General features: G+C 30.7%; 3 protein-coding genes across 5 annotated transcripts; 2 read left to right on the top strand and 1 right to left on the bottom strand.

Moving 5' to 3' along the window:
- The first annotated feature begins 2434 nt into the window (after positions 1–2434).
- On the top strand, positions 2435–12751 carry LOC105194500 (cullin-1). 3 transcript variants are annotated; one of them, XM_011159444.3, is made up of 13 exons: positions 2435–2738; positions 3735–3949; positions 4606–4768; positions 4918–5136; positions 5602–5856; positions 5948–6241; positions 6324–6587; positions 6674–6853; positions 7611–7760; positions 8097–8336; positions 8401–8504; positions 9138–9357; positions 10409–10489. In XM_011159444.3, the coding sequence occupies exons 2-13, from the start codon at positions 3786–3788 to the stop codon at positions 10487–10489; spliced, it is 2334 nt and encodes a 777-aa protein (XP_011157746.1). In that variant the 5' UTR covers positions 2435–2738; positions 3735–3785. The 3 variants fall into 3 exon arrangements, with proteins under 3 accessions (XP_011157746.1, XP_039306262.1, XP_039306261.1); XM_039450328.1 differs by having other exon boundaries at positions 2435–3190; XM_039450327.1 differs by lacking the exon at positions 2435–2738 and having other exon boundaries at positions 3786–3949; positions 10409–12751.
- Positions 12752–14042: 1291 nt separating this feature from the next.
- LOC105194498 (testis-expressed protein 9) lies at positions 14043–17294 on the bottom strand. Its single transcript, XM_026140634.2, has 7 exons — positions 17074–17294; positions 16348–16747; positions 15600–15773; positions 14778–14912; positions 14570–14704; positions 14385–14484; positions 14043–14289 (listed from the first exon to the last, which is right to left on the bottom strand). The coding sequence occupies exons 2-6, from the start codon at positions 16741–16743 to the stop codon at positions 14389–14391; spliced, it is 936 nt and encodes a 311-aa protein (XP_025996419.1). The 5' UTR covers positions 16744–16747; positions 17074–17294; the 3' UTR covers positions 14043–14289; positions 14385–14388.
- A 352-nt stretch (positions 17295–17646) lies between these two features.
- LOC105194499 (NAD-dependent protein deacetylase sirtuin-7) lies at positions 17647–23625 on the top strand. The gene is made up of 4 exons (XM_011159443.3): positions 17647–17833; positions 17996–18093; positions 18584–18799; positions 19697–23625. The coding sequence occupies exons 1-4, from the start codon at positions 17735–17737 to the stop codon at positions 20850–20852; spliced, it is 1569 nt and encodes a 522-aa protein (XP_011157745.1). The 5' UTR covers positions 17647–17734; the 3' UTR covers positions 20853–23625.
- Positions 23626–23846: the final 221 nt, after the last annotated feature.

The raw sequence follows: 23846 nt of genomic DNA, 5'->3' as shown, positions 1-23846 counted from the left end.
TAGCATCGTATTTCGGAACAGCATTGCAGTAGCCATATTGCACTGTAGCTACCTCACCTTGGGCTGCGTTCAGATTCCCCACCCGAGTGCACCCAGGCACCTAAAGAGCGTTCAGATTCCTTTAGAGTGCCCCTACCGGACATTAGGTGGGTCGTTCACTTTATCACTCTGTCTATCCCGAGAGAGTGGAAAAACCACATGGGTCCTTGAGCCGGGTGAAACGGGTGGGTGACGTAAAGGTGCGTTCCAAAATGTATTGCTATAAAAATTTCTATATATTTGTGATAAAGCTCGTATATTTAAAACAAATTTAAAATAAAAAAATAAATTTAATTTAAAACATTATAGTAAATAAAAATTAAAATGTATAAATATAATAAAGAAAAACGTTAATAACCAAGTAAAGTTTAAACGTTTTGTTTATTATTCTGTTTATGTAATTACAGATTAATAAATATTAATCTTTTATTCTATTAATGTAAGGTTTCTTGGTCTACAGTCTCACAAAATCGTTATATAAATATTTATATTTGAGATTAGTATGTTAAAGATTTTTAGTATTATTAAATATTTTCTGATACTAATAAAATATACTGTTTGTTTTCTGTTCCTGAACTCCCTGAATTAGTGTGCACTTAAAGTGAAATAGATATATATTTGAAAGTTAGTGAAAACAAGAAGGAACGTTCCAGTGCAGTCTAGTGCAGGAATAGAAAACAAGCCTATACATATAATAGATGATATGCGCAATATATATCTTCATCTAATTTGTTAAAATAAAAATTTATTTTCATTGTTTAAATTGATTCGTCCTATTCTACTAACATTTAATTTTCATCTACTTTAGTTATATTGATAAAAATATTCATAGTAAAATATTTATGTATTATCTTTATCGTTTATCTTAATTTATTATGTAATTTATTCTGAATCTGAGATATTTATGTTACTATTTCTCAGCGTTATTTGCTAAACACACCCAATGTTTGAGAGTGCGTTCAGATTCCATAAACCACTAGGGAGCTTTTCATTAGCTCCGCCCATTTACCCAGTCACCCAGAGATCACTCACCGGGTGGAGAATCTGAACGCAGCCTTGGAAGCTGCAGTAGTCACAGTGGCAATATGGCTACCATTCATGACGTCATTGATGTTACTAGATGCTGTCGCAGTGCGCTGCGTACAGTCATGTTCATTATAGTTGCGACACTTTTTCTTTGATGGTTTTTGGAATGTAGCCTTGCTCATCGAGCGGCAAACGTAATTGGTTGGATCTATAAGTAAGAACCAATCATGTTCTCAGCTCTCGTTATAGTTCCGCGTTCAGAAACGCATCGAAAAAAAAGTGTCGCAACTATAATGCAGGCGACTGTACCAATAACGGAACGGATTTTTCACCACTGCCAGTACTGGCAGTTATATCGGAACACAGCCACTGTCGAAGTGTTGCCAAAGTTCAAACGTGAATTCACTTCGCAAACATGACGTCGTGCAAAAATGAAAAGACTTCAAAATAGTCCAAAAAAAATATTTTATGTTTAATAGAGGCCTACTAATAGGAACCATGTTTATATGCGATAAACACACCAAATTACCATAATAAGCACAGTAAAAGTAAGGCATTAAAGAATGTATTGACTGTCGACTCCATAAACGTCGGCGATACTTATTTTGTTGTCGCAATTTTTCAATAATTAAAAATAATGCAATAGCAATTTTACGACAATGTACAACTGTTGCAATAATTTCATCCATCTCATCTATCTCATCCATATTTAAGCGTGCCGCTTCTATGAAACAAATTTCAGTTGCTCAGCCCGTACGAAAACTCACACCGTGTGAAGCCACGGCCAGTAGCACTGCCAGTACCATTGCCCGTACGGTAGCAAGTAAGAAAATCCAGTAAGAAAAAACGTATCGTCTGCGGCAGGCTTAAGAAAATCCAATTAGAAATCCAGGGGGTCGATCATGAAACTTTTTCCCTAAGGCGGAAACGTGAAAAGTGAAAAATTTCTCCATTAACTTCAATGGTAAAGATTTTCACTTTTCACGTTTCCGCCCTAGGGAAAAAGTTTCATGATTGTCCCCCAGTAAGAAAAAACGTATCGTCTGCGGCAGGCTTAACTCAACTTGACACTTGCACTGAAAATTTGGGCGTGTTCTTTTGCATTTGCACTATTCAGTGCAACTCATGGAACTTGTCCAGTATTGGCGTAAACTGAGTGCGCACTGGTGCGCACTAACTTTTTCCCAATCGAAAACGCTATAACTTTTTCCCAATCGAAAACGCTATAACTTTTTCCCAATCGAAAACGCTATAAACTGTGTCGTGGCTGTATTCGTATATAGAAGGCTTAAAAGAATTCACGCTCGGCTCTCTATGTATTCCTATGTTCACGGAATACGTTGGTTAAATTATGCGTTGCAGTTGGTAATATCGCAGCCTAACCTGTCAGAACCGAAGCAGCGGATCCGCGGTCGTAAGTAATTTTTGGAGCACACGTACGTTGGTTTGCTCCACAGTGGTATTGCCGCGCTCGTTGTCGCACAGGACAGATTGTACGTGTAGGCTCGTGCGGAGAATTTCATCGATAAATTTCCTGTGAGAAAAAGTTTAACTTCGACATCGTCCATCTCGACGCATTCACGGGACAAAGCGGGCCAGCTAGCGCCGCGTTTTCATATACGAAAATCGTCCCTTGGTCGTTGTTCCTGTTATGCAGTGGTGAACGTGAACAGGTGAGCGCGTGTTTCACTCGAGGCGACGACGCTTTTTCCTCCTTCTCCTCCTCCTCTCTTTCTCTTGACGGAATCGTTTTTTTACTACGAAAGAGAAAAAAATATGGTGTACACGAACGCGAGTAAATCTCTGTTTCGACATCTCTCTCTTTTCATCACACTCGCTCGCTCTTTCTTCGTGCGTCTATGTGTCTCTCTCTCTCTCTCTCTCTCTCTCTCTCTATCTATCTCTATCTATCTTAGTCTCTTCAAAGGAATGAATCGTGCATCACACAATGTAACGGAATACCCATCGTCGATTAACCTTTCCCTTTCACAAAGTTCTTTTCTCCGAAGAATCTCGAATTTGTACGACCAGTCCGACTTGGGACACGTTGTGATAATGCCTTTCAATTATCTGGGCTTGTTTCGTTTTTTATATCTCGAATTAAAAGATATACTCCATTTAAAAGGTATACTCCACGTAAATAATTCAGAAATATTTGGATTTCGTAATTGCTCTTTATCTGGATATACGATATTGGAGTAAACAAATATTTTTTTTCAACTTAAATTTTATTGTATTATACTTTAATAATCATTCCTTTGCATTGCAACGTATGATTCTAGTATTCAACTGCGTGCCTTATTCTTGGTCAACTAGTTGTATCGTAACATATCACTCATTTGCTGTAACACTGACAAAAATTTTAAAAACCAAAGTTCGAATAATTTAAATTATTAAAATTTTGTAATATACGCATTATTTTTAAATATGATTTTGATGCAACAATTTTGTGTGCTGTGGAGGAATAAGAGTATTATTAGCTCTTCAATATAATAAATTCTTATCAAAATTTAATATACTAAATGAAAATTTCTCTTTTTTTGCAGGCAACTCAATAGTGACAATTTTTTAGTTATTTTGTTATTGTAGCAAATATGTCATATAAGTGTATTTAATTAAATATTGTTGGGAGAAGATATCCAATGTTAATTTCATGTTTATTCCTATAGAAATAGCTTATAGGAACGGTGACGCTCACTTGACAGGCACATAGAAACAGAATGTCGGGGCACAGGGGTGGTGGAGGGGCTGGGAGTCATCAAGGTGGTCCCCCAGGCCTCAAGCAGATCGATTTGGATCAAATTTGGGGTGACTTGCGTGAGGGTATAGAACAAGTTTACAACAGGCAGTGCATGTCGAAGCCTAGATACATCGAGTTGTACACGTATCCTTTATATGGAAGATGCACACACCAATCTTCGTTTTCACTTTTTCTTTTTGGTAAAGATTGCTCAGTCTTTTCACACAATAGAACTTGATCAAATTTTAAGAATGAGCTTATGATTAATACATAGACATTTTTGAATTTTTTCTATTTTTTTGGCCACAGTTTTCAAATAATACTTTAAAATCAATCAAGTTTTGTGAGAAAAAGAATTTTAACTATGAAAGCTTAAATTGTAAACAATATATAATAATTTTGAAAAACTTGATAAGAAAAAATGGAATTTAAAGAATATTTTAGAATTACAAAAATAAAGTTTTACTGTATCATTTTAGTGTAAGCGTATCAAATGTTTGTGAATTATACAATTCTGTTTACTCTTTATGTCACTTGTTACATTTCAATTATTATTGTAAATAACAATTAGTATACATTTTTTTTTTACTTTTTTCATCAATATTTATTGTTAACATAAAGAAAATACTTTGAAATTTTATTTATTATTAATCATTTTTATGACAGTAGTGCTAAAAACTTCTATGTTAAAAGATATATATGAATAAAAAATCATGTAACTCTTCTATATTTTTTAAAACTAAAGAACCTCTTTAAATCAATCGTCACATATTTCCTTACTACATTGTAAATTTCTATAGACATGTATATAATTATTGTACAAGCGTTCATCAACAACTGACCAGAACGTCAACCAAAAGTAAAAAAGGTCAAATTCAACAAGGAGGCGCACAGCTAGTGGGTTTGGAGCTATACAAACGTCTACGCGATTTTCTTAGGACTTACCTTATTAATTTACTCAAAGTAAATATGTGTGTGTGTGCGTGCGTGCGTGCGTGCGTGCGTGCGTGTGTGTGTGTGTGTGTGCGCGCGCGCGCGCGCGTGTGTATGTGTATGTGTGTACACATTGCAAATATAAGTAAAAGTGTTGCAATATATGTATAATATTACAGCATGGTATTGACTTGATGGACGAGGATGTGCTGCAATTCTACACGAGACAATGGGAGGAATATCAATTCAGTAGTAAAGTGTTAAATGGTGTATGTGCATATCTCAATCGCCATTGGGTACGGAGAGAGTGCGAGGAAGGCCGCAAAGGAATTTATGAAATTTATCAATTAGCTCTGGTTACCTGGCGAGATAATTTATTTAAACATTTAAATAGACAGGTAAATAATATTCTTGCAAGTATCATATATATTTAAAAGGATTTTCTACAAGAACTAAACAAATCCACAAAGTATTTTATATATAAATTTTTACGAAAAACTTCTTATCTTTAAAGTGCTTATTGTAGACATATAATAATTTTTCTCCGGATATATAATAGAAATAAGAGTAAAATTTTAGGTTTTGATTAATATTTTTAGGATTATTAAAAATAAAACTCTGGATTTATTTTGGTTCTTGCAAAATTTTATATTTACTATTTATTTATATTTTTCGTTTTTTGCTTCTTGAGTCTTGCCGAAACAAAATTGTTTACAATCTAGCGTTACTGATAGTAATGATTTAGCGCCATAACATCGAGTTTTATTAAAAAAACGAAAACCTGCTAGTTTTTTGTGAACTTGCTAATGAAGGAAACCCTTCATTTGTCATGTGATCGATGTAAAATCTATGCTTTCTTCCAGGTTACTAATGCGGTGCTTAAATTAATTGAAAGAGAACGTAACGGTGAAACGATAAATACCCGATTAGTTAGCGGTGTCATCAATTGTTACGTAGAATTGGGTTTAAACGAAGAAGACCCAGGTGCAAAAGGACAAAACCTAACAGTGTATAAAGATTCATTTGAAAATATCTTTCTCGAGGATACGGAACGATTCTACAATCGCGAAAGTTCCGAATTTCTTAGACAAAATCCTGTAACGGAATATATGAAAAAAGTATATATCCCTGAAAAATAATATCAATAAATATACATCTAAAGAATAAATAATATACTTTATTTTCTTTTACATTTTTTTCTATGTGCAGGCGGAACAGAGATTATTGGAAGAGCAGAAGCGAGTACGTGTTTATCTGCATCAAACGACTCACGAGCGACTGGCAAAAACATGCGAGAGAGTACTTATCGAAAAGCATCTGGACATATTCCATGCTGAATTTCAAAATCTTCTGGATTCTGATAAGAATACAGATCTGGGTAGAATGTATCAGTTAGTAGCAAGAATACCAAATGGTCTTGGAGAATTGAGAAATCTTTTAGAGAGTCATATCGCTAATCAAGGTCTCGCAGCTATAGATAAATGCGGAGACTCGGCAGCTAATGTATGACTTTTTTTAGTGTAATTATAGTTGCGTATCAAATATTGCGAATTGATTGAGCATTGACAGTCCATTTTATTTACAGGATCCGAAAATTTATGTGAACACAATTTTAGAAGTACATAAAAAATATAACGCTTTAGTGTTGGTTGCATTCAATAACGACAGCGGCTTTGTCGCTGCCTTGGATAAGGCTTGCGGACGATTTATTAATAGCAATTCCGTCACGAGGGCGGCAAATAGCAGCAGCAAGTCACCGGAATTATTAGCAAAATATTGCGATTTACTGCTTAAAAAGAGTAGTAAAAATCCGGAAGAGGCGGAACTTGAAGATACTCTTAATCAAGTTGTAAGTATATTTACGATAAATTTATTTCTTTCATCTGAATCTCGTGAAGAAATTACATTAATTATATTTATTATTTTTTTTTACAGATGGTAGTGTTTAAATATATTGAAGACAAAGATGTATTTCAAAAGTTCTATAGTAAGATGTTAGCGAAACGATTGGTGCAGCATATGTCTGCTAGCGACGACGCTGAGGCTTCCATGATCTCTAAGTTGAAACAAGCTTGTGGATTTGAATATACTTCGAAGTTACAACGCATGTTTCAGGTAATATAATTTATTATTTAATTACACTATCATTCAAAAGTTTCAACACGTTTGCTATTTTCTCGCATTTCACGAAAAATTTAGTATAAAAGAAGTTTTAAAAAATTTTTGAAAAATGAAGCATATAAAATATATTTTTCTTTTTTTTTTATTCCATAAATTCTTTACTTTCAAAGTTAGAACACCCATTTTATAAGAAATGAATTTTTATACAAAAAGTCCTCGCGATATCGCGAGAAATCATCATACCGTTTTTAATTTAAATTTTAAAACTTGGACTATTTTTTAATAATTTTTTCTTAACTTTTACTTAATGATATTTCATGAAGCTACAGCGTTTCAAAATAAAAAAAACATTAAAAAAAATTTTTAATTTTTATTTTTCTAGAGGTTTTTTTTGAGGAGATATTTAATTTTCCGTGAAATGCGTGCTAAAACTTTTCCATTCTACACGCTGCACTGATTAAAAATTGTGTAAACAGTATGATGTACATACATGCCTGCAAATAGTTAATATTAGCTAAAATATTTTTATAAATTTTACATTAAAGAAATTATTTAAAATGTTTTTTCCAAGTAAGAATGAGCTTTGCAGAAACATACTTTTGTAATTTATCAAAAGTTGTTTCTTTATTTTAAGAATATTCTATAGATTGCATGTAACTTTATTAGAAATTTTATCAATAAGTAACATATTTTGTTATTAAAAATCAGAAAAATATAATAGTAATATATAATTGCAACAATTTTTCTCCAGGACATTGGCGTATCGAAAGATCTAAATGAACAGTTCAGGAGGCACCTGACAAATTCTGCCGAGCCTTTAGATATAGATTTCAGTATACAAGTTTTATCCTCTGGTTCATGGCCATTCCAACAATCCTTCACGTTTTCTTTGCCAACCGAGGTAGAGCATACCAAAAATATCAAATCTTAACCCTTCGGAGCTGACCGCAAAATTTATAATTATAGCTACCGACGTTAGATTTATGGAACTCATTCAATTTACATTGACTAAAAGACATTAATTAATTTCAAAGAATCATAACGTATAATTCGTATAAAAAAAAATGAATACTAAATTTGTTTTAATAACAATAGTTCAAGATTCATAATTGATAATAGATCCAATAGATTTATCAACTGATCAGATCCAACAGACCGTCAGCTCTAAAGTATTAATTTTCTTTTGAGAAAATTCTTTTTTGCTCATCGATTACTTACTCGTAATTTTTATTTGCAGCTAGAAAGATCTGTACATAGATTTACAACTTTCTATAGTTCACAGCATAGTGGCAGAAAGTTAAATTGGCTGTATAATATGTCTAAGGGGGAGCTGCATACAAATTGTTTTAAAAACAGATACACGTTGCAAGCGTCGACCTTCCAAATGGCAGTTTTATTGGCGTACAATGGATCTACGTCGTGGACAATACAACAACTGCAATATGCAACACAAATAAAGATGGATTTTTTACTACAGGTAATTGATATAATGGTGGTGAGTGTGATTTCGCAATATGAAATACTAAAAGTTTTTTCTCTAGGTTATTCAAATACTTTTGAAGGCAAAGCTTTTAACTGCAGCTAGCGACGATGTAACTGAACTGACCCCGTTATCAACGGTAGAACTTTTTACAGGCTACAAAAAGTATGCCATTTTTATGTTTAATTTACGTATATCTAACTACGATTTATACCGCTCAAAAGTTTCAGCTTGAGATTTTCTTGTATCTTACAAAAAGTTAAATATCTCGATGAAAAAGTATCGTTGAGAAGTTTTCAAATACATTTTAAAGAGGAAAGATAGAACTTTGAATATATCTTTTAGTATTATCTCTATGATATTTTGTTTTTAAATTATATGAAATAAATTAATACTTAAAAAATTTTTTTTTACTTTGAAACACTGTAGCTTGATGAAACATTAACGGAAATTAACAAAAAGTTATTTTAAAATAGACTTTCTAAGTTTTAAATATATCGAAAAATTCGTGCATTGATTTCTCGTGATAATATCGAACGTTTCGCGTAAAAACTCATTTCTTATAAAATATATATTTTTTTTATTTTGATATTAAAGAATTTACAGAAAAAAAGTGAAAAAAATGTATATTATAATATGCATGAATCTCATAAATTTAAAAAAAAATTTTCAGACTTTTTATTCTAAACTCTTAAAATTTTTCGTGAGACGGGAGACGTGAAAAACTTTCATGTTGAAACTTTGAGCAGCAATGTATAATAATTGTATGATATAATAATATATTTACTCGTTTAACAGCAAAAAATTAAGGGTAAATATTAATATACCGATGAAGACGGAATTGAAAGTTGAACAAGAGACTACGCACAAACACATAGAGGAAGATAGGAAACTTTTAATTCAAGCAGCAATTGTCAGAATTATGAAAATGCGGAAAGTATTAAAACATCAACAGTTGGTAGCCGAAGTATTGAATCAATTGAGCTCTAGATTCAAACCGAGAGTACATGTCATTAAGGTAAGTTTTTAAAAAAATTATTACAAAAAGGATCCTATTTTTAATATTATCTTTTATATAAAAATTATTTAAAAATCTATTTACATACACACACGCGCGCGCGCGCACACACACACACACACATATTTGTACATATATACATACACTCACACAACACGCATACACACACTCACACAACACGCATACACACACTCACACAACACGCATACACACACTCACACAACATGCATACACACACACTCACACAACACGCATACACACATGTATATAGGGTGTTCATTAATGGTTGTCCCCACGTCTTACCATAGGAGCACGCATGTGTTATTTCTAATATAAGAATAAGTTAGAAATACATATCCGTCGGTAAATCATGCTCCTATAATAAAAAGTGAGTACAACCATTAATGAACATCCTGTATATGCATGTATCAGTATTAGGTAATATTTAGTTAAAATAGTTAAATAAAATAAATTAAAAGCGTTTATATAACTTTTTAACTAATTTTTAACCTCAATTATTTTGAAAACACATAAATTTTATTAATTTTTTAAAGTTAAATTAAAAATTTAACTTTATGTAAAAGAAAAAAATTTGCATATAAAAATATTTCTTTTGGTTTCATATAAATTTACAACTAAAGTTTACAGCTAAATTTACAAATAAAATATTAAATTTTTTTTTTTACGATCTATATTGTAATTGCTTTGTTAAAAGAATCTTATTTGTAAAAATTACGATTACATATTCTATTTTAATAGAAATTTTATATTAATATATATATTTTTTTTTAATTAACTTTTAATTTAATTTGATCTTATCGCGATTTTTAATCGAGTTTATATAACAACTTTTAATGTATCCAAATTAATTTTGTAAGCTAACTTTAATTTAGTTTTGAAGGAATATTAAGTTATTCAACTCTGATATAAATATACATATATATTGCCATATTTTTTAAAAATTTATAAGCAAAATATTATTAATTTAAGCAAGTATAAAAATTATGCAATAATACCAATATTTCAATAAGACTTAACACTTTTCTTGCAGAAATGTATAGATATTTTAATTGAAAAAGAATATTTGGAGCGCACGGAAGGTCAAAAGGACACTTATAGCTACCTGGCATGATCAGGGCAACGATACAGCAAGAAAAACAAAATAAAAAACATACACACACTCTCATTTTCATTGATATATATATATAATATACGTATCAGACTATTTATTTAAGGTCTTGAATGTAATTCCCTATTTTTATTCTGTACATGAATACCTTTGTACCATACTGTCATTCTGGTCGCATTTAGAGAGTCCAGCTTTTTATATATCTTTTAAAAGATATATGGATATAGCATAAAAGATGTTAATAAAATTATTTCGTAATCATTAGCCAATGCTAGATGTGTTACTGTCTGTGTTGGTTTTTAAGACGAGGTATGTCGCCTCGGTATAATAAACATCATTTAAGATATTAGATAATCTATAGAGAATTATATAAAATGATAAAAACAAAAGTACGTATTTTCATTGCATTATTGATATCGCCAATAGTTTATGTCTTGTAACTGAAAATATTAAGAACAATTTATTTTTTACAAACTAAAGGAAATATTGTAAATGTGAAGGAAGTAAAAGATATATTATGTCCACTATATTATATATAGAAAAAGATCATTATAAATTGTAATTGGTTATGCAAAAAGAAATGAATTTTGCACACATATACGCGACAAGATGTATTGTATAATAAAAAGCAGAATGTACAAAATTTTTGAGCACATAGATAGTAATGCATTTTAGCAAACATTTAACTTTTACAGTAGAATACATATATAAGTCAGAAAATTTTATAACAATACATGTAAAATTCTATCATAATCATAGCAATTCAAGTGTTTTTGCGCGATAACATAATTATGTCAACTCTGCGTGTTCTAGGTAGAATATTTAAAATTACAAAAAATTATAAAATTTACTGATTTCTTTTTGAGACTAACACCAATTTGCGCGATTAACGACGCTAAAAAAAATCAATATTTTACAAGATTAAATTTAATAGTATAATTTTTTCTATGCAAAATCTAGAGGCTTTGACCTCGACGGTCTTTGTGCTTGTGCAGGATTTAAAGATTCACATACTGATTAACTTAATGATGTTTAATTAATTGAATAAATTTGTTTATGTTTGTAAAATTTTTTGCTGTGGTAAAAAAGTCGAGAGAGAGAGAGAGAGAGAGAGAGTGAGTGAGTGAGTGAGTGAGTGAGTGAGGGAGAAGTGGGTGTGTGTGAGAGAGAGACACTTGATGTTCGTGCAATACGGAAGCAGTAAGAATGTTTATGGTAATAGGATTTATAAAATATATATACACACGCATACACACACGCACACACACATACATACATACATACACACAAATGAATAATAAGCGTAAGCTCTAAAAGTGGTGCTTATGTGAATCTTAATTTTAGCGCCCTTGACAGGAGTCAGGAGTTGTAAATCCTGTAATTGTAAGCGCTCACAAAGGTCATCTTAATAATCATCTTGAAATTGAGTTTTAAACTCAATATGTATAAAAATGAATGAGAGAGAGAGAGAGAGCAAGGCAGAAAGAAGTTTAGAATTTTTAAGTATATGTATGATTCTAGGTACTCGAATATTAATTACATTTTTTCATGGCATATTGTCGATGATAAAATCTAAAGAGCGAGAAAAATAAACTGCGAATTATTGTAATTAAATCTTATTAACGTATTTGCCCACGTAGGGTAACAACAAATCTACATTTAACTACAGAAACGTTAACTTAATTTTATTAAAGTGTACTGTGCAAATTTTTTTTTTCTTTTTCAAATTATAACAGCGTTAACATGTTTGAGCTGTAGGTTGTGCAGAGGGATACTGACTATATCATACAGTCTTTATCCATATACTTGTGATATTTGCTATTATTTAATATTTCTATGTAAAAGAAGTAATTTCGACGAATTGTTTACGAAAACAAGTTTGTTTGCTTTTTGTAAGTTTAGATATGTATTATGGCTATACATCATTTAGGTCAAGGATTTACAATCCTTTACTGTGAAAGAAATGCTAATATTCATTCTACATCACCCAGTGAAATATCATTGATGTTTTTGATGAGCAACATTTTTTTATATCCATATGGCTCGTCACACGTGACACAATTTCTGATTGTCGCGATTATAAAGGTAAATAATGAATATTTATATTCGCGCGCGTTGATACGCGGCAAAATCTAATGCTTCGAATTTTTGTATACTCAGAGTTTGTTATTGTCAGTTATTATTCCTTGCACTAAATGCAGAAGTTATGTAAATAAACTGAACGAGACATTTGACATTGTCAAATATAAAATGATTTGAACTTGATACGAGTCACTATGAAAATCACATTTTTTTAACAGCGATTTTTTTATTATTACTGTTTACTTTCTGAAGGAGATTCTCCACTTTAAAAAAACTAATTTGAGGAGAGTAATTTTATTTATATGTATATATTCTTTTAACATAGAAACCTTTATCATTGCCATCTTTAAAGTACTAAATAAATATATAATGAACAAACTTTAAGCAATAAGAATGATAACATATTATTTAAAAATATTTCCTTTTTAATATTGATACATGTTATAAACATTTTGTACTGTTATAAGAAGATGGCGCAAACTCTAATTTTTTTTTAATACAAAAATGTCTTTAATTGTTATAAATATTCTTATATATTTTCAAAATTCTTTCATTTTGTTTGCGGTAACTCTTCCATAAGAATCAATGTTATTTTAGAAAGTTATTTAACCTTTGGTGAACTAGATGGGATGACATACTCCAACAAGATTTAAACTCATTAACTTTTCATTTTTTTTTTGTTTTAAGCATGAGTAGCCTGGGGTATGAGATATCCTACATGATTTGCAGTAGAAAAAGCTACATAATTATAATATAAAAAGTAAAAGAGCTATATAGTAAAATAGTTTGAAAAAATTCAGGGGAGGATGGGAAAATGCATATGCATATACATATATGTATGTATGTATATATATTTCAAACTTGATCTTAAAATTTGATCAAGTTCTTATATATATCATGTGAAAAAACTGGAAAATCTCCTTGAATATGCAGAAAAAATTGAAAAATAATTATCAAGCATTAAATATATTCGAAAAAGGTATGATTTTCATAGCGATTGCAAACGTCGTTTTTTTTTTTCCTGGATAACCGAGATCGTCGACAACAGATTTTACAAAGTGTTCACTACACATTTGTAAATTTAAGGCTGCAGATTTACAGGACTTGTACGCAATGTTGTTGGTATCATAGTACATTAGCAAAATTTGCAAAATATAACAACAGCCAAATAAAATCTGTGGCATGCGGATGTATCGTTATTATTCGTAAAAAATATTTAATGCGAATACATTTGATATCTATCTGCTGCAATTTCTTACCTGAATCTGCTGCCTATCTACCGATATACTATTAATTTATTGGATATATTAAAAAAAACTGTAAATCCTTTTAAAATCTATTTAGTCAGATGTGCATTTGCTATTTTATATAAAATTAATAGAGTGCTACAAACACACACATATGCATATGGAATGAAACAAAAACAAAATATAAATATTCGCAAAATGATTAATAAAAAAATAACAATATCCGATGAATCACACATGTAAATCTTTATTGGAAAGGTATGGAATATTTTAATTCGCTAATGCTTGATTTTGATATATAAATACACAAAAAGGTTTCTGTGAAAAGATATATATCAAATATAATTTTTTTGTGCTGTAATATATAATACTGTAAAATATAAATAACTATAAAATGGAATTACTTTTATCTTTTATACAATACATAAATTACACAAGTTACACCATTCAACAAATGTTTTATACGAAATGCCCCTGAAAAAGATATTTTTCTTAAGAAAGGTTTAGACGATTAAATGTGGAAAAATAATCCTGGAAATACAGATTTATTAGAAATACTATTATCTTACGCTATTATGATACGTCAGAGATATTTTGAGGTTTCCATTCTAATAATTTTGCAAAATCTTCTTTCGTTAAACTGATTTGTCCATTTGCCATCAAATGTATCTGCAAAATTATAAAGTTGTATAAAAATTCATATTATGTAATGCTGCACAAATAGAAGAAATTAATGATGAGATACAATGCATACGTTTTGTTTCTTCAAATTATCTACGAGTAACGTCTGTTTTTTGAACGCTTGCACTAATTCTGATCGCTGTTTTTCCAAACTTTTTATTATTAATTTCTTATCTTCTTGTAATTTTCTAATTTGATTTCTTAATTCCTACAAAGTATGGATAATACAACAAGTGTTACAGACTTGAACTATATTTCGATTTAAGTACACTTTATTAAACCTTTTCTTCTGTATGACTACATTTTAACGCATTTCTAAGTTTCTCGTTACTTTCCAGAGATCTATTTAATCTTATGTCAAGATTAGTTGATTGTTGATTTAATATCCTAATCTCTTTTCGAAGACCTTCTGAGTCCTAAAACAGAATATTTTAAATAAAAACTAATGTTATTATAAGATGTATACTATAATTAGGATTACCAAATATCACAGCAACAAAAAGACAATTTCTATAAACGAATAAAGGACACACCTAAAAAAGATTAAATCTCTTACGCTAAAATTTTAATCATGTAATTGTTTTTATTAAAATATATAGATAACATTTCTTTCATTTACTTGTCAAATTTCCTTCATATAAAATGTGTTTAATTATTTTACTCTTATCCTAATTTTATATAACAAAACAGACTGAACTGCTAACATATTAATGACATTTTATTGAAAATAATAAATTTTTGAAGAAATTTTAACGAAATTGGTCAAAATGTACAAGATAAACGTGCAATTCATCAAAATTTATAATAATTTGTCTACCAGAGTTAAGTTTCTTTTCTAAAATTACAAAAATTGAATTTTACAATTATGAAACTTTTTACAGTTTCAATCAATATTTTGTTTTGTTCATCGTAAACTGATGATCAGATACTGTGTTCTACCTCACACAAAACTGAAAGTTAAAATTAAAAATTGTAAAAATAGGACATTTACGTTTTTGTTCAAAAAAGAAGGCTGGAGGACCAAAGATCAAATTGTGAAACGTGTTCTGTTAAAGTAAAGACGTTTGGTAATTCTAATTATAACAAAACGAATTTAAAAGTACCTTCTTCAAAACAATATTTTCATTGCTTAGAGCTTGAAAATCTGAGAGTGTATCTGAATTTGCACGTTCCAACTTTGTAATTGTATCGTTTAACGCTTCTATCTGGTTCCATAATTTAATTTGAGTATCATCAAGTTTCTTCTTTTCCCCCTCTAATTCTTTACAGTAATCGTTCTATTTATAAATACAATTACTTTATAGATTTTTTTTCACTATTTAATAATTTTTCATAAAAGCACTTTTTCCAAATGCTCCTAACTGGAGCAAATATTGTGGAAAAAAAATATACCAGTTTCGTTAAGAGAAGGTTGTTCAGCTTAAAAAAACTGAAAACAAGACTCGCGACTTTTTCATTTACAGAAAATGATATGATAAAACTTCGTTTTTTTTTTAATTTTAAAATATTCTTCAATATAAACTTCACTCTTTCTTATGAATATAATTTTACAAAATTTTCACATATCTTATTTGCTATTAAATTAAAATTTTAAATTAATTTTAAATTAATTTTAAATAAATTTTAAATTAACTAAATTTTAAATTAAAATTATTTTAACTTCTTTCCTTCATTAGACTCAATGTTACTTTAGAAAATTGTTTAAAGAAAAAAATGTATGTAAAAAAATTTCAAGAAATTTAAGATTGCCTATATATATTAATCACAAATTTGTAGTCTCCAAATTTGATCAAATTCTTATGTTATGTGAAAACACTGAAGAACCTTCTTAAACAAATGAGAAAACATTACTTTATTATTAAACTCGAGTTGCATTGCTTGTAACTTTTTGTACAGCATATCAATCTTGCCCTGCAGTAAAATAATAACAGCTTTATTTCCCACAGTATTATCTTTCTTTGGAATCTCAATATCATCGGTACATTCCACTGAAGTTTCAGATACTTTAATTAACGATGTCCTTAATTGTTTATTTATCATTGGCGCAATATCTTCCGAGTGTATAGCTTTTGCATCTTCCGTTTTAAAATTGATTCGAAGCGATTGATTCGCATCGCTAAATAAACTTTTGCTGTCATGGGCATGTATAATTGAATCAACAGTCTTTATTACATCACGTGTCTTTAGTTGAAGATCACGATTCAACCTGTGAAACTCTTTTTCCTTCGCCAATAGATCGTCGGACATGTCTCTAACAAAATATTAATGAATCAATTATATGAATGTAATCATGATGAAAATTTTTTATTAAAAATCTTTGTGAAATATTTTTCATTATTTTTGTAAGTTCCAGAAGTTTTCAAAATTTTTATATAATTTTATAACTATTCTAAAACTCTTCATATGTGAATAATTCTAAAATATTTTAAGATTTTTTATCTTATAATTTTTCTTATAAAAGAAAATCTGAACCAGTTGAGGGCATTTTATCTAAAACTTTGATAAATTTAGAATATAAGAAATTATTAAAAGTACAAGACGTGAGAATTTTTTTCAGGAATTAATAATCGTTCTTACATGTATAAGTGGTACAAGTCTCCGTTGAAGGCTACTCTGATCTAACATAACCTAACATCGCATAACACCTGGAAACACCTTGCCGTATCGAATATGATCGAATACGAGCGTTATCAACGGACATCTACGCGAGCATCGATCGCGAGAAAACTTTGAAATACACAAGTATCACTGATCCAGATTACCCGTCTCTCATCCTTGTGTATCTATCATTGTATATACCTGTTATCAATAATATCAAGGTGAAGGAAGCTATACGTGAGAATATCTCGTAAAGTATATCAACGCATCACCATACCATCACGGTTCACACTTGATCACTCTCACACACATTCGCACAGTCGCGCACAGTCGCGCATGGTCGCGCAGTGTCTGGCAGTGTCGCGCGTCGTTGCGCGTCGTCGACGAGACAGGAGATTGTGCGGCTTGGGCGAGACGCGAGCGGCGAGACGCGAGACGCGAGACGCGAGAGCGCGAACGAGAGCGAGAGTGGCGAGCAGCGAGAGTCGCGAGACCAGCGAGACGAGACGCGAGAGACGCGCGTCCATCCTTTAAACAATCGCTGATCGCGATCGCGATCGAGAGTCGAGACGTGAGTGACGTGACGTATTTTCCAAGCATGGGCAATGGTACGTCACTGCGCGCACCGTTTTGATTAAAGATGGAGGAGGCGAGAGACGAGAGATTCCTGTCGCGAAGACGTTCCGCCGCTTTGAAGGCTTTTAAAGTCAAAGACGAGAGGGTGGCTACTTTTAAGAAGGTACGTGCGTGCCAATATCACGCGTATAATCCTCCGCTCGCGTTGAATTGTCACTCCCGCGATAAATTGCCCGAACCTTAAAAACCCCCCCATCCGGCGATATCTTCCCAAATAGATGCATCGTAAACAAATCTCATTGAAGCGTGATGACATTTTTATCAGGTGGCGGCGATTTTACAAAAGTCCGAGATAGACAGGACAGCGGAGGAAACTGGAATACTCGCCTCGTGCAGCGAAGTGGTGAAAGAGGTTAACCTACGGTAATGGCTGTTACAAGCGGATATTTTTAACAATTAAAATGCAGCTACTCGTCATTCCATAGTCAAATCTGCCTTAGGACAGAGTAAAATAACCCTATTTTCAATATACGTTAATAATCCATGTAATCTTGAATCCGTGGTATAAAGTCAAATTAGTACTACGTAAAATTGATGCTATGTAAAATAATATTAGTTATTAGTAATAGAACGATGCTGCTGCATCTGTGTGATGAACAAATAAATATAAAAGTTATTTGTAAATACATATATTTTATATGTCAAAATATATTCATTTTGGCTTAGATTATGATATACAGAATGATACATTATCAATGTATTACATATATCAATATATAATGTGAATTATTAGTGGCTACATTTACCAATTTAAAACTATGCAATTAATATAGTCTTCAATTTTAAATAAAATATAAAATTATATTGATCTTTTTATAAAATATGTAATTTATTTGAATTACTATATATACAGACAAGAAAAACGAGATAGAATAAAAGCAAGATTGGAAGAGATTGAGGATGCACCCGAAATCTTGGAGGAAAAATGCATACGCTTAGCAGCGGCGATCAGTAGAGCGACATCACTTGCGGTATATACTGGTGCAGGTATTAGTACAGCAGCATCTATTCCAGACTATAGAGGAACTAATGGAGTTTGGACTCGTATGCAACAGGGAAAGGACATTGGGTAGGAGTCATTTTAATTGAAACTTATAATCTTTTATGATAATTCTCTTTTACTTTTTTTTATTTTGTTTTATTAATCTTTATCATTTGACGAAAGACTATAATAAAATTTATGAAAAATTATATACAATATGATGTAAATTTTTCTATTTAATGTTTAACCCATATGTTTAATCTTTTTATTTAATTTTTTGAAACTAAAAGATCCCACATATACACATGTACACATTTTTATTTTTATTTATAATTTTAATTACTTTATGTTAATTATATTTTTTGACTGCACATTTTATTATTTACTATTTTGCATCTCACTCGAATAATTGAAAACGATTCGAATGTAAGATCTCTTTAGTATATTGTATTGTGAATTATTAATGGTAATAATAGCATAATAACATGTCACATTTCAACATTTTAAATGTGATAAAATATTTATATAAAATAAAATTTATTTACTTGAGCTTATTTTTTCCAAAAAGAGACTTGGTTTATAATATTTCTTAATCATGCACATCTACCGACATTTAAAATTTATTAATCTATCAGCTATCACAACTATCGTGATCCTGTTTCCATTCATAGTTTTATTTTATTAGTTTTTAATATCCGTACTTTGACTATATGTATTATATTTTCTTATATTATTATAATACTTTTGGTAAAAGCTTCTTATTTCTTATTTCCTTTTTCTTCTTCAATTTCTCTCTCTCTCTCTCTCTCTCTCTCTCTCTCATACACATCTATCTCTACAGTTTTCTCAGTACATACTCTTCACTATGTCTAGATCCTCATTCCATTACCATAATGGTTCATATGATCCATTCCATCTTGTAAGGAATTTGATATTATATTTATAATTCACACATATATATTATTATGTTATTTATATTTTTAGGAATCATGATTTGAGCCAAGCTGAGCCAACTTTGACGCACATGGCTCTTTATGCATTGTACAAGGCTCGAGTCCTCAAGCATATAGTTTCTCAAAACTGTGACGGATTACACTTGCGCAGTGGTATCCCACGTAATCTCCTGTCCGAAGTGCACGGCAATATGTATGTGGAAGTTTGTCGAACGTGCAAGCCGTCTAGAGAATATTGGAGACTTTTCGATGTCACTGAAAAAACTGCGCGATATCAACACGGTACAGGAAGATTATGTCACAGATGTAATTCGATGTTGCAAGATTCTATTGTGCATTTCGGCGAGAGGGGCAATCTTCCTTGGCCGATCAATTGGAACGGCGCAACTAGGGCTGCGAAGCAAGCGGACGTTATATTGTGTTTGGGTTCTAGTCTCAAAGTTCTTAAAAAATATCCATGGTTGTGGCAAATGGACAAGCCCGTTCCGAAAAGAGCATCTCTGTACGTCGTCAACTTGCAGTGGACTCCGAAAGACGAGAATGCAGTTTTAAAGATAAACGGTAAATGTGACGAAGTGATGAAGAGAGTCATGAACCACTTGGGACTGGAGGTACCGCGGTACAATCGTACAAAAGATCCAATTTTCTTTCACGCGGTGAAACTTCAGAACGGCGAACAACTCACCAAGACTCAACCGTGCCTCGAGGAGCCAGCGGTTAAGGAGCCTTTAAGCCAAAGTAGTGATGAGAACGTTGAATGCACAGTGCAAGAAACTGACAAAGAAGACTGTATATCGTCCATAGCAGTAGCTGACATAACAACTGCCTATCCGGCGCCTTTTTTCGCCGCGTTACCATTTCTCTCTATGGGCTTGCCATTTCCCCCCATGTACATGTATCCTCAATTGACGCCATTATTTTACTATCCTTTTATACAAATACCAAACATGCCGGCAGAAACGCCGAAACCTAAACCGGCTTGTTCGTTTTGTATGGAGCACGAGGGCTCCCTCACCTGTTTGTATTATCAACGTGACGGGGACTGTCCGGCGCCATTAAAGACCGAGAACGAGCAAAAACAAGAGGAAGGTGCGCTAGTGATTCGCGCGGACACTCCCGTAGCATCTCCAAAGAATCCAGGCTGGTTTGGTAAAGGATATCGCAAGGGTATGAAGAGGAAGCGGTAGCATCCACTCTACTTAAATCTATGCAGTATGTTTGGCCGACTATTTACCAGGAATATAATCTTATACTATACGATATATTTACATACATAAGTATTTAAAACCTCCATATCATAACTAAACTGCGTATTTTGTAGATTTATAGCAATTTGATTCCAGTATTCAAAGCTTTAAAACAAAAAGTAGACTGAAATTCTGCAAGTATTTCGTAATGATGCAAAGATGGTCCATTAGTTTTGCCCACTTCGAAATAGACTTGCTTTATCGAACTATGCCATGGTCTGAACTCGCCTCCAAGACAGGCAAACGAGTGCACGTTTTAATTAGAAATAGTCTTGAAGATAGTTTTGAACAACAATCATTGATTTTTTGCAATATTTATCTTTAGAGGAAAGGAGAAGGTTGTAGAATATCAGGGAGATCATGGAATACTAATAACTAATGTCACGAAAAGCACTTTTATTCGTTAAAAAAAAACTAATCATTCCTAGCTTTTACACACAAATAAGTGCTACAAAACAAGATTTTACAAACATGAAATATATTTTATTTAAAAAAAAGTTAAATAATATTTTTGACTTAAAAACATTTTTAAAAATAAAACTTGAAACTTTAAAATAATTTCTTTTCTTCTAATAGACATACAACGTCTGCAATGAGATTGTCAAATTGTAAGAAAAATGCACATAGCGGACCATATTTCACAACCACAGCTCACATACCATGACTTTATTTGCAGAATTCATGCACACATTACAACATACATTAAATTCAGTAAATTATTAAAAATTTATATTCAAGGCCTTCAAGTTAGACTAAAGTTGAAAAAAAAAAATACGTAACATGCTTCTCAAAATTATGTAGAGACAACTGTAAAAATTTCTGCTACCTGCAAAACTGAAATTCAACTTTTATAAAAAGCGAACACTAATGACCAGTAACTCTAAAATATCTAAGTAAACTGTGACAAAGAAATTTTAACGGTTGCTCCTAGAATTTAACGCGAATTATACGAGTTATCCTGATATTCCACGGCCGCCGTCTTTCCTCTATCTACAAGAATTTTTTTTGTTTCTCAGCTGTGATTTGTTTTTTTACTCGTTGTATTATTTGTATGACGATGTGAAAAATATTTTGACAGCTTGTGCAAAAGATCAAAATATTCAAAATTTAAATTCTTTTTTGAAACCTGTTTACCTCGTATTGAAAAATTTGAATTTATCAATAAATAAATATCTTTGCAAATAAAAATTGGATTGCAATCAATTAAATCGTTTAATACTAATTTTGTTATTGCGTCATATATACATATATGACAATGAACAAAGCAAGCAAGCAAGAAATATGAATGCCAAGTTAAAATTGCTATAGCGATACTTGGTCTGATATGACTTATTTATATAACAAAATAAAATCATGTATTTATTATTATTTCCAGTAAATATCATCACAAATATAAAAAGAGTATGTAACATATACAAGATGATTCTTGAGTATTTTAAAAGATTTTAAGGAGAGTGATTCCTCACATTAATTCAAGACAAAGTTTCATATGTCAGAAACAGCTTAGTTTTAGAGATAATACAGAGTGTCGAAATTAAAGGAAAAAATTTGAAAACCATTTGAATTATCTTGATAAAACTTGATGTAAGTTTCAAGGACACAAAAGTTAATTAAAAATTGATTTCTCCTTAATGAAAACGCACACATACACAAATACATACATCAATATTTGTGGCATTTACTGGAAATAATTTTATTATTTTATTTCATATTTTTATATAAAAAAAATAAGAAGGTAAAACGTTTCTCAAATGTGCTCCCTATTGCCTGATTTTGTAAAGTACTTGACATTATTTTATTCAAGAGAATTGTCGATTTTTAAATACTATTTTATTGATTTTATTGTACAGTACAATAATTATTAATATATAAAATATGATATGTGATGTGGTCTAAAAGAAAATTAAATTATGTTCTTATTTGAATTATGTTAAAATTATATCAAAACATTATTTTATTCAAACGTATTTCAACATAAAATTCTCTGGTTTATATTCTGTGTTTCGAAATTAATAATTTTAATATATTTATTATTATTAATATATGTAAAAAATGATGAAAAAGTATCTATTTTTGCAATCTAATTTTATATGTTAGTATTTTAAAGAATTTGTCATTCTTCCTACATATTTACAATTAAGTTCTAAAACAATTTGGGGCAAGTGTAAAAACAATATAAATTTTGTTCGATATTTAATTAGAACAAATATAAATTTATTATACACCGATGTTGTAAACTTATTAAAAGTTCTTTCAATTATTTATAGAAACATTATTCCACTTCTTTATTTATTGCTTTATTCAGCATCTTTATTGGTATTATTTAAAAAAAAGTGGCTTGATACTCTTGCCCTAGTCGATTATACTCATTCCTGTATATCGAGCTATTATAATAGATAAGAATGAATATGCAGATATTTTATTATAATTATGTGTATCTCTTTTAGGATGTGTTTTATTAGCATACGTGAATATTAGCAAATATTATCGTCATTAAACATATTTTTATAAAGTAGTTAAAAACAAATTATCTTTTTAAGAGCTTCCTAATTTAAATTATCATCACCGCACATTATTTCTGTTATTTATGTAATAATATGTATTTCATAGGCATGTAAAGATAGATCAGACATTGGCCTAAAATGTACCTGTCTTTAATGTACTGTAGGTTATTTTCTTAATTTGTGAATATATAATTTTACAGTTAGAATTATACACTGGTGCAGTTTATTTTCGCAAGATATGTACAAACTTCCGTATAAAAAGAGATTTATTTATTTAACATGTCAATTCATTATTTTATAATACATGTATTATTTCATAACATGCACGCATTGTATGCACAAGTATATATGTATACAATTAATTTTACTCATTTCACTCATGCTCATAAAAGTCCAATATTTTGTTTCTCTTTCTCTTTTTCCCATGTTA

Source organism: Solenopsis invicta, chromosome 6 (genome assembly GCF_016802725.1).
Source record: "Solenopsis invicta isolate M01_SB chromosome 6, UNIL_Sinv_3.0, whole genome shotgun sequence".
In the NCBI taxonomy this organism is placed as follows: Eukaryota; Metazoa; Arthropoda; class Insecta; order Hymenoptera; family Formicidae; genus Solenopsis; species Solenopsis invicta.
The sequence above is the reverse complement of the archived record's forward strand: the minus strand, read 5'-3'. Positions and strand labels throughout refer to the sequence as shown.

Bases quoted from the DNA above. Each gene is read 5' to 3' on its own strand.
- LOC105194500 (XM_039450327.1), top strand. From the start codon at position 3,786: ATGTCGGGGCACAGGGGTGGTGGAGGGGCTGGGAGTCATCAAGGTGGT. The intron at 5,137-5,601 runs GTAAATAATATT...GCTTTCTTCCAG, and splicing joins TTAAACATTTAAATAGACAG to GTTACTAATGCGGTGCTTAA. The intron at 8,337-8,400 runs GTAATTGATATA...TTTTTTCTCTAG, and splicing joins AGATGGATTTTTTACTACAG to GTTATTCAAATACTTTTGAA.
- LOC105194498 (XM_026140634.2), bottom strand. From the start codon at position 16,743: ATGTCCGACGATCTATTGGCGAAGGAAAAAGAGTTTCACAGGTTGAAT. The intron at 14,913-15,599 runs GTACTTTTAAAT...ATTCTGTTTTAG, and splicing joins AAAATATTGTTTTGAAGAAG to GACTCAGAAGGTCTTCGAAA. The intron at 14,485-14,569 runs GTATGCATTGTA...ATAATTTTGCAG, and splicing joins ATAATTTGAAGAAACAAAAC to ATACATTTGATGGCAAATGG.
- LOC105194499 (XM_011159443.3), top strand. From the start codon at position 17,735: ATGGAGGAGGCGAGAGACGAGAGATTCCTGTCGCGAAGACGTTCCGCC. The intron at 18,094-18,583 runs GTAATGGCTGTT...CTATATATACAG, and splicing joins GTGAAAGAGGTTAACCTACG to ACAAGAAAAACGAGATAGAA. The intron at 18,800-19,696 runs GTAGGAGTCATT...TTATATTTTTAG, and splicing joins CAACAGGGAAAGGACATTGG to GAATCATGATTTGAGCCAAG.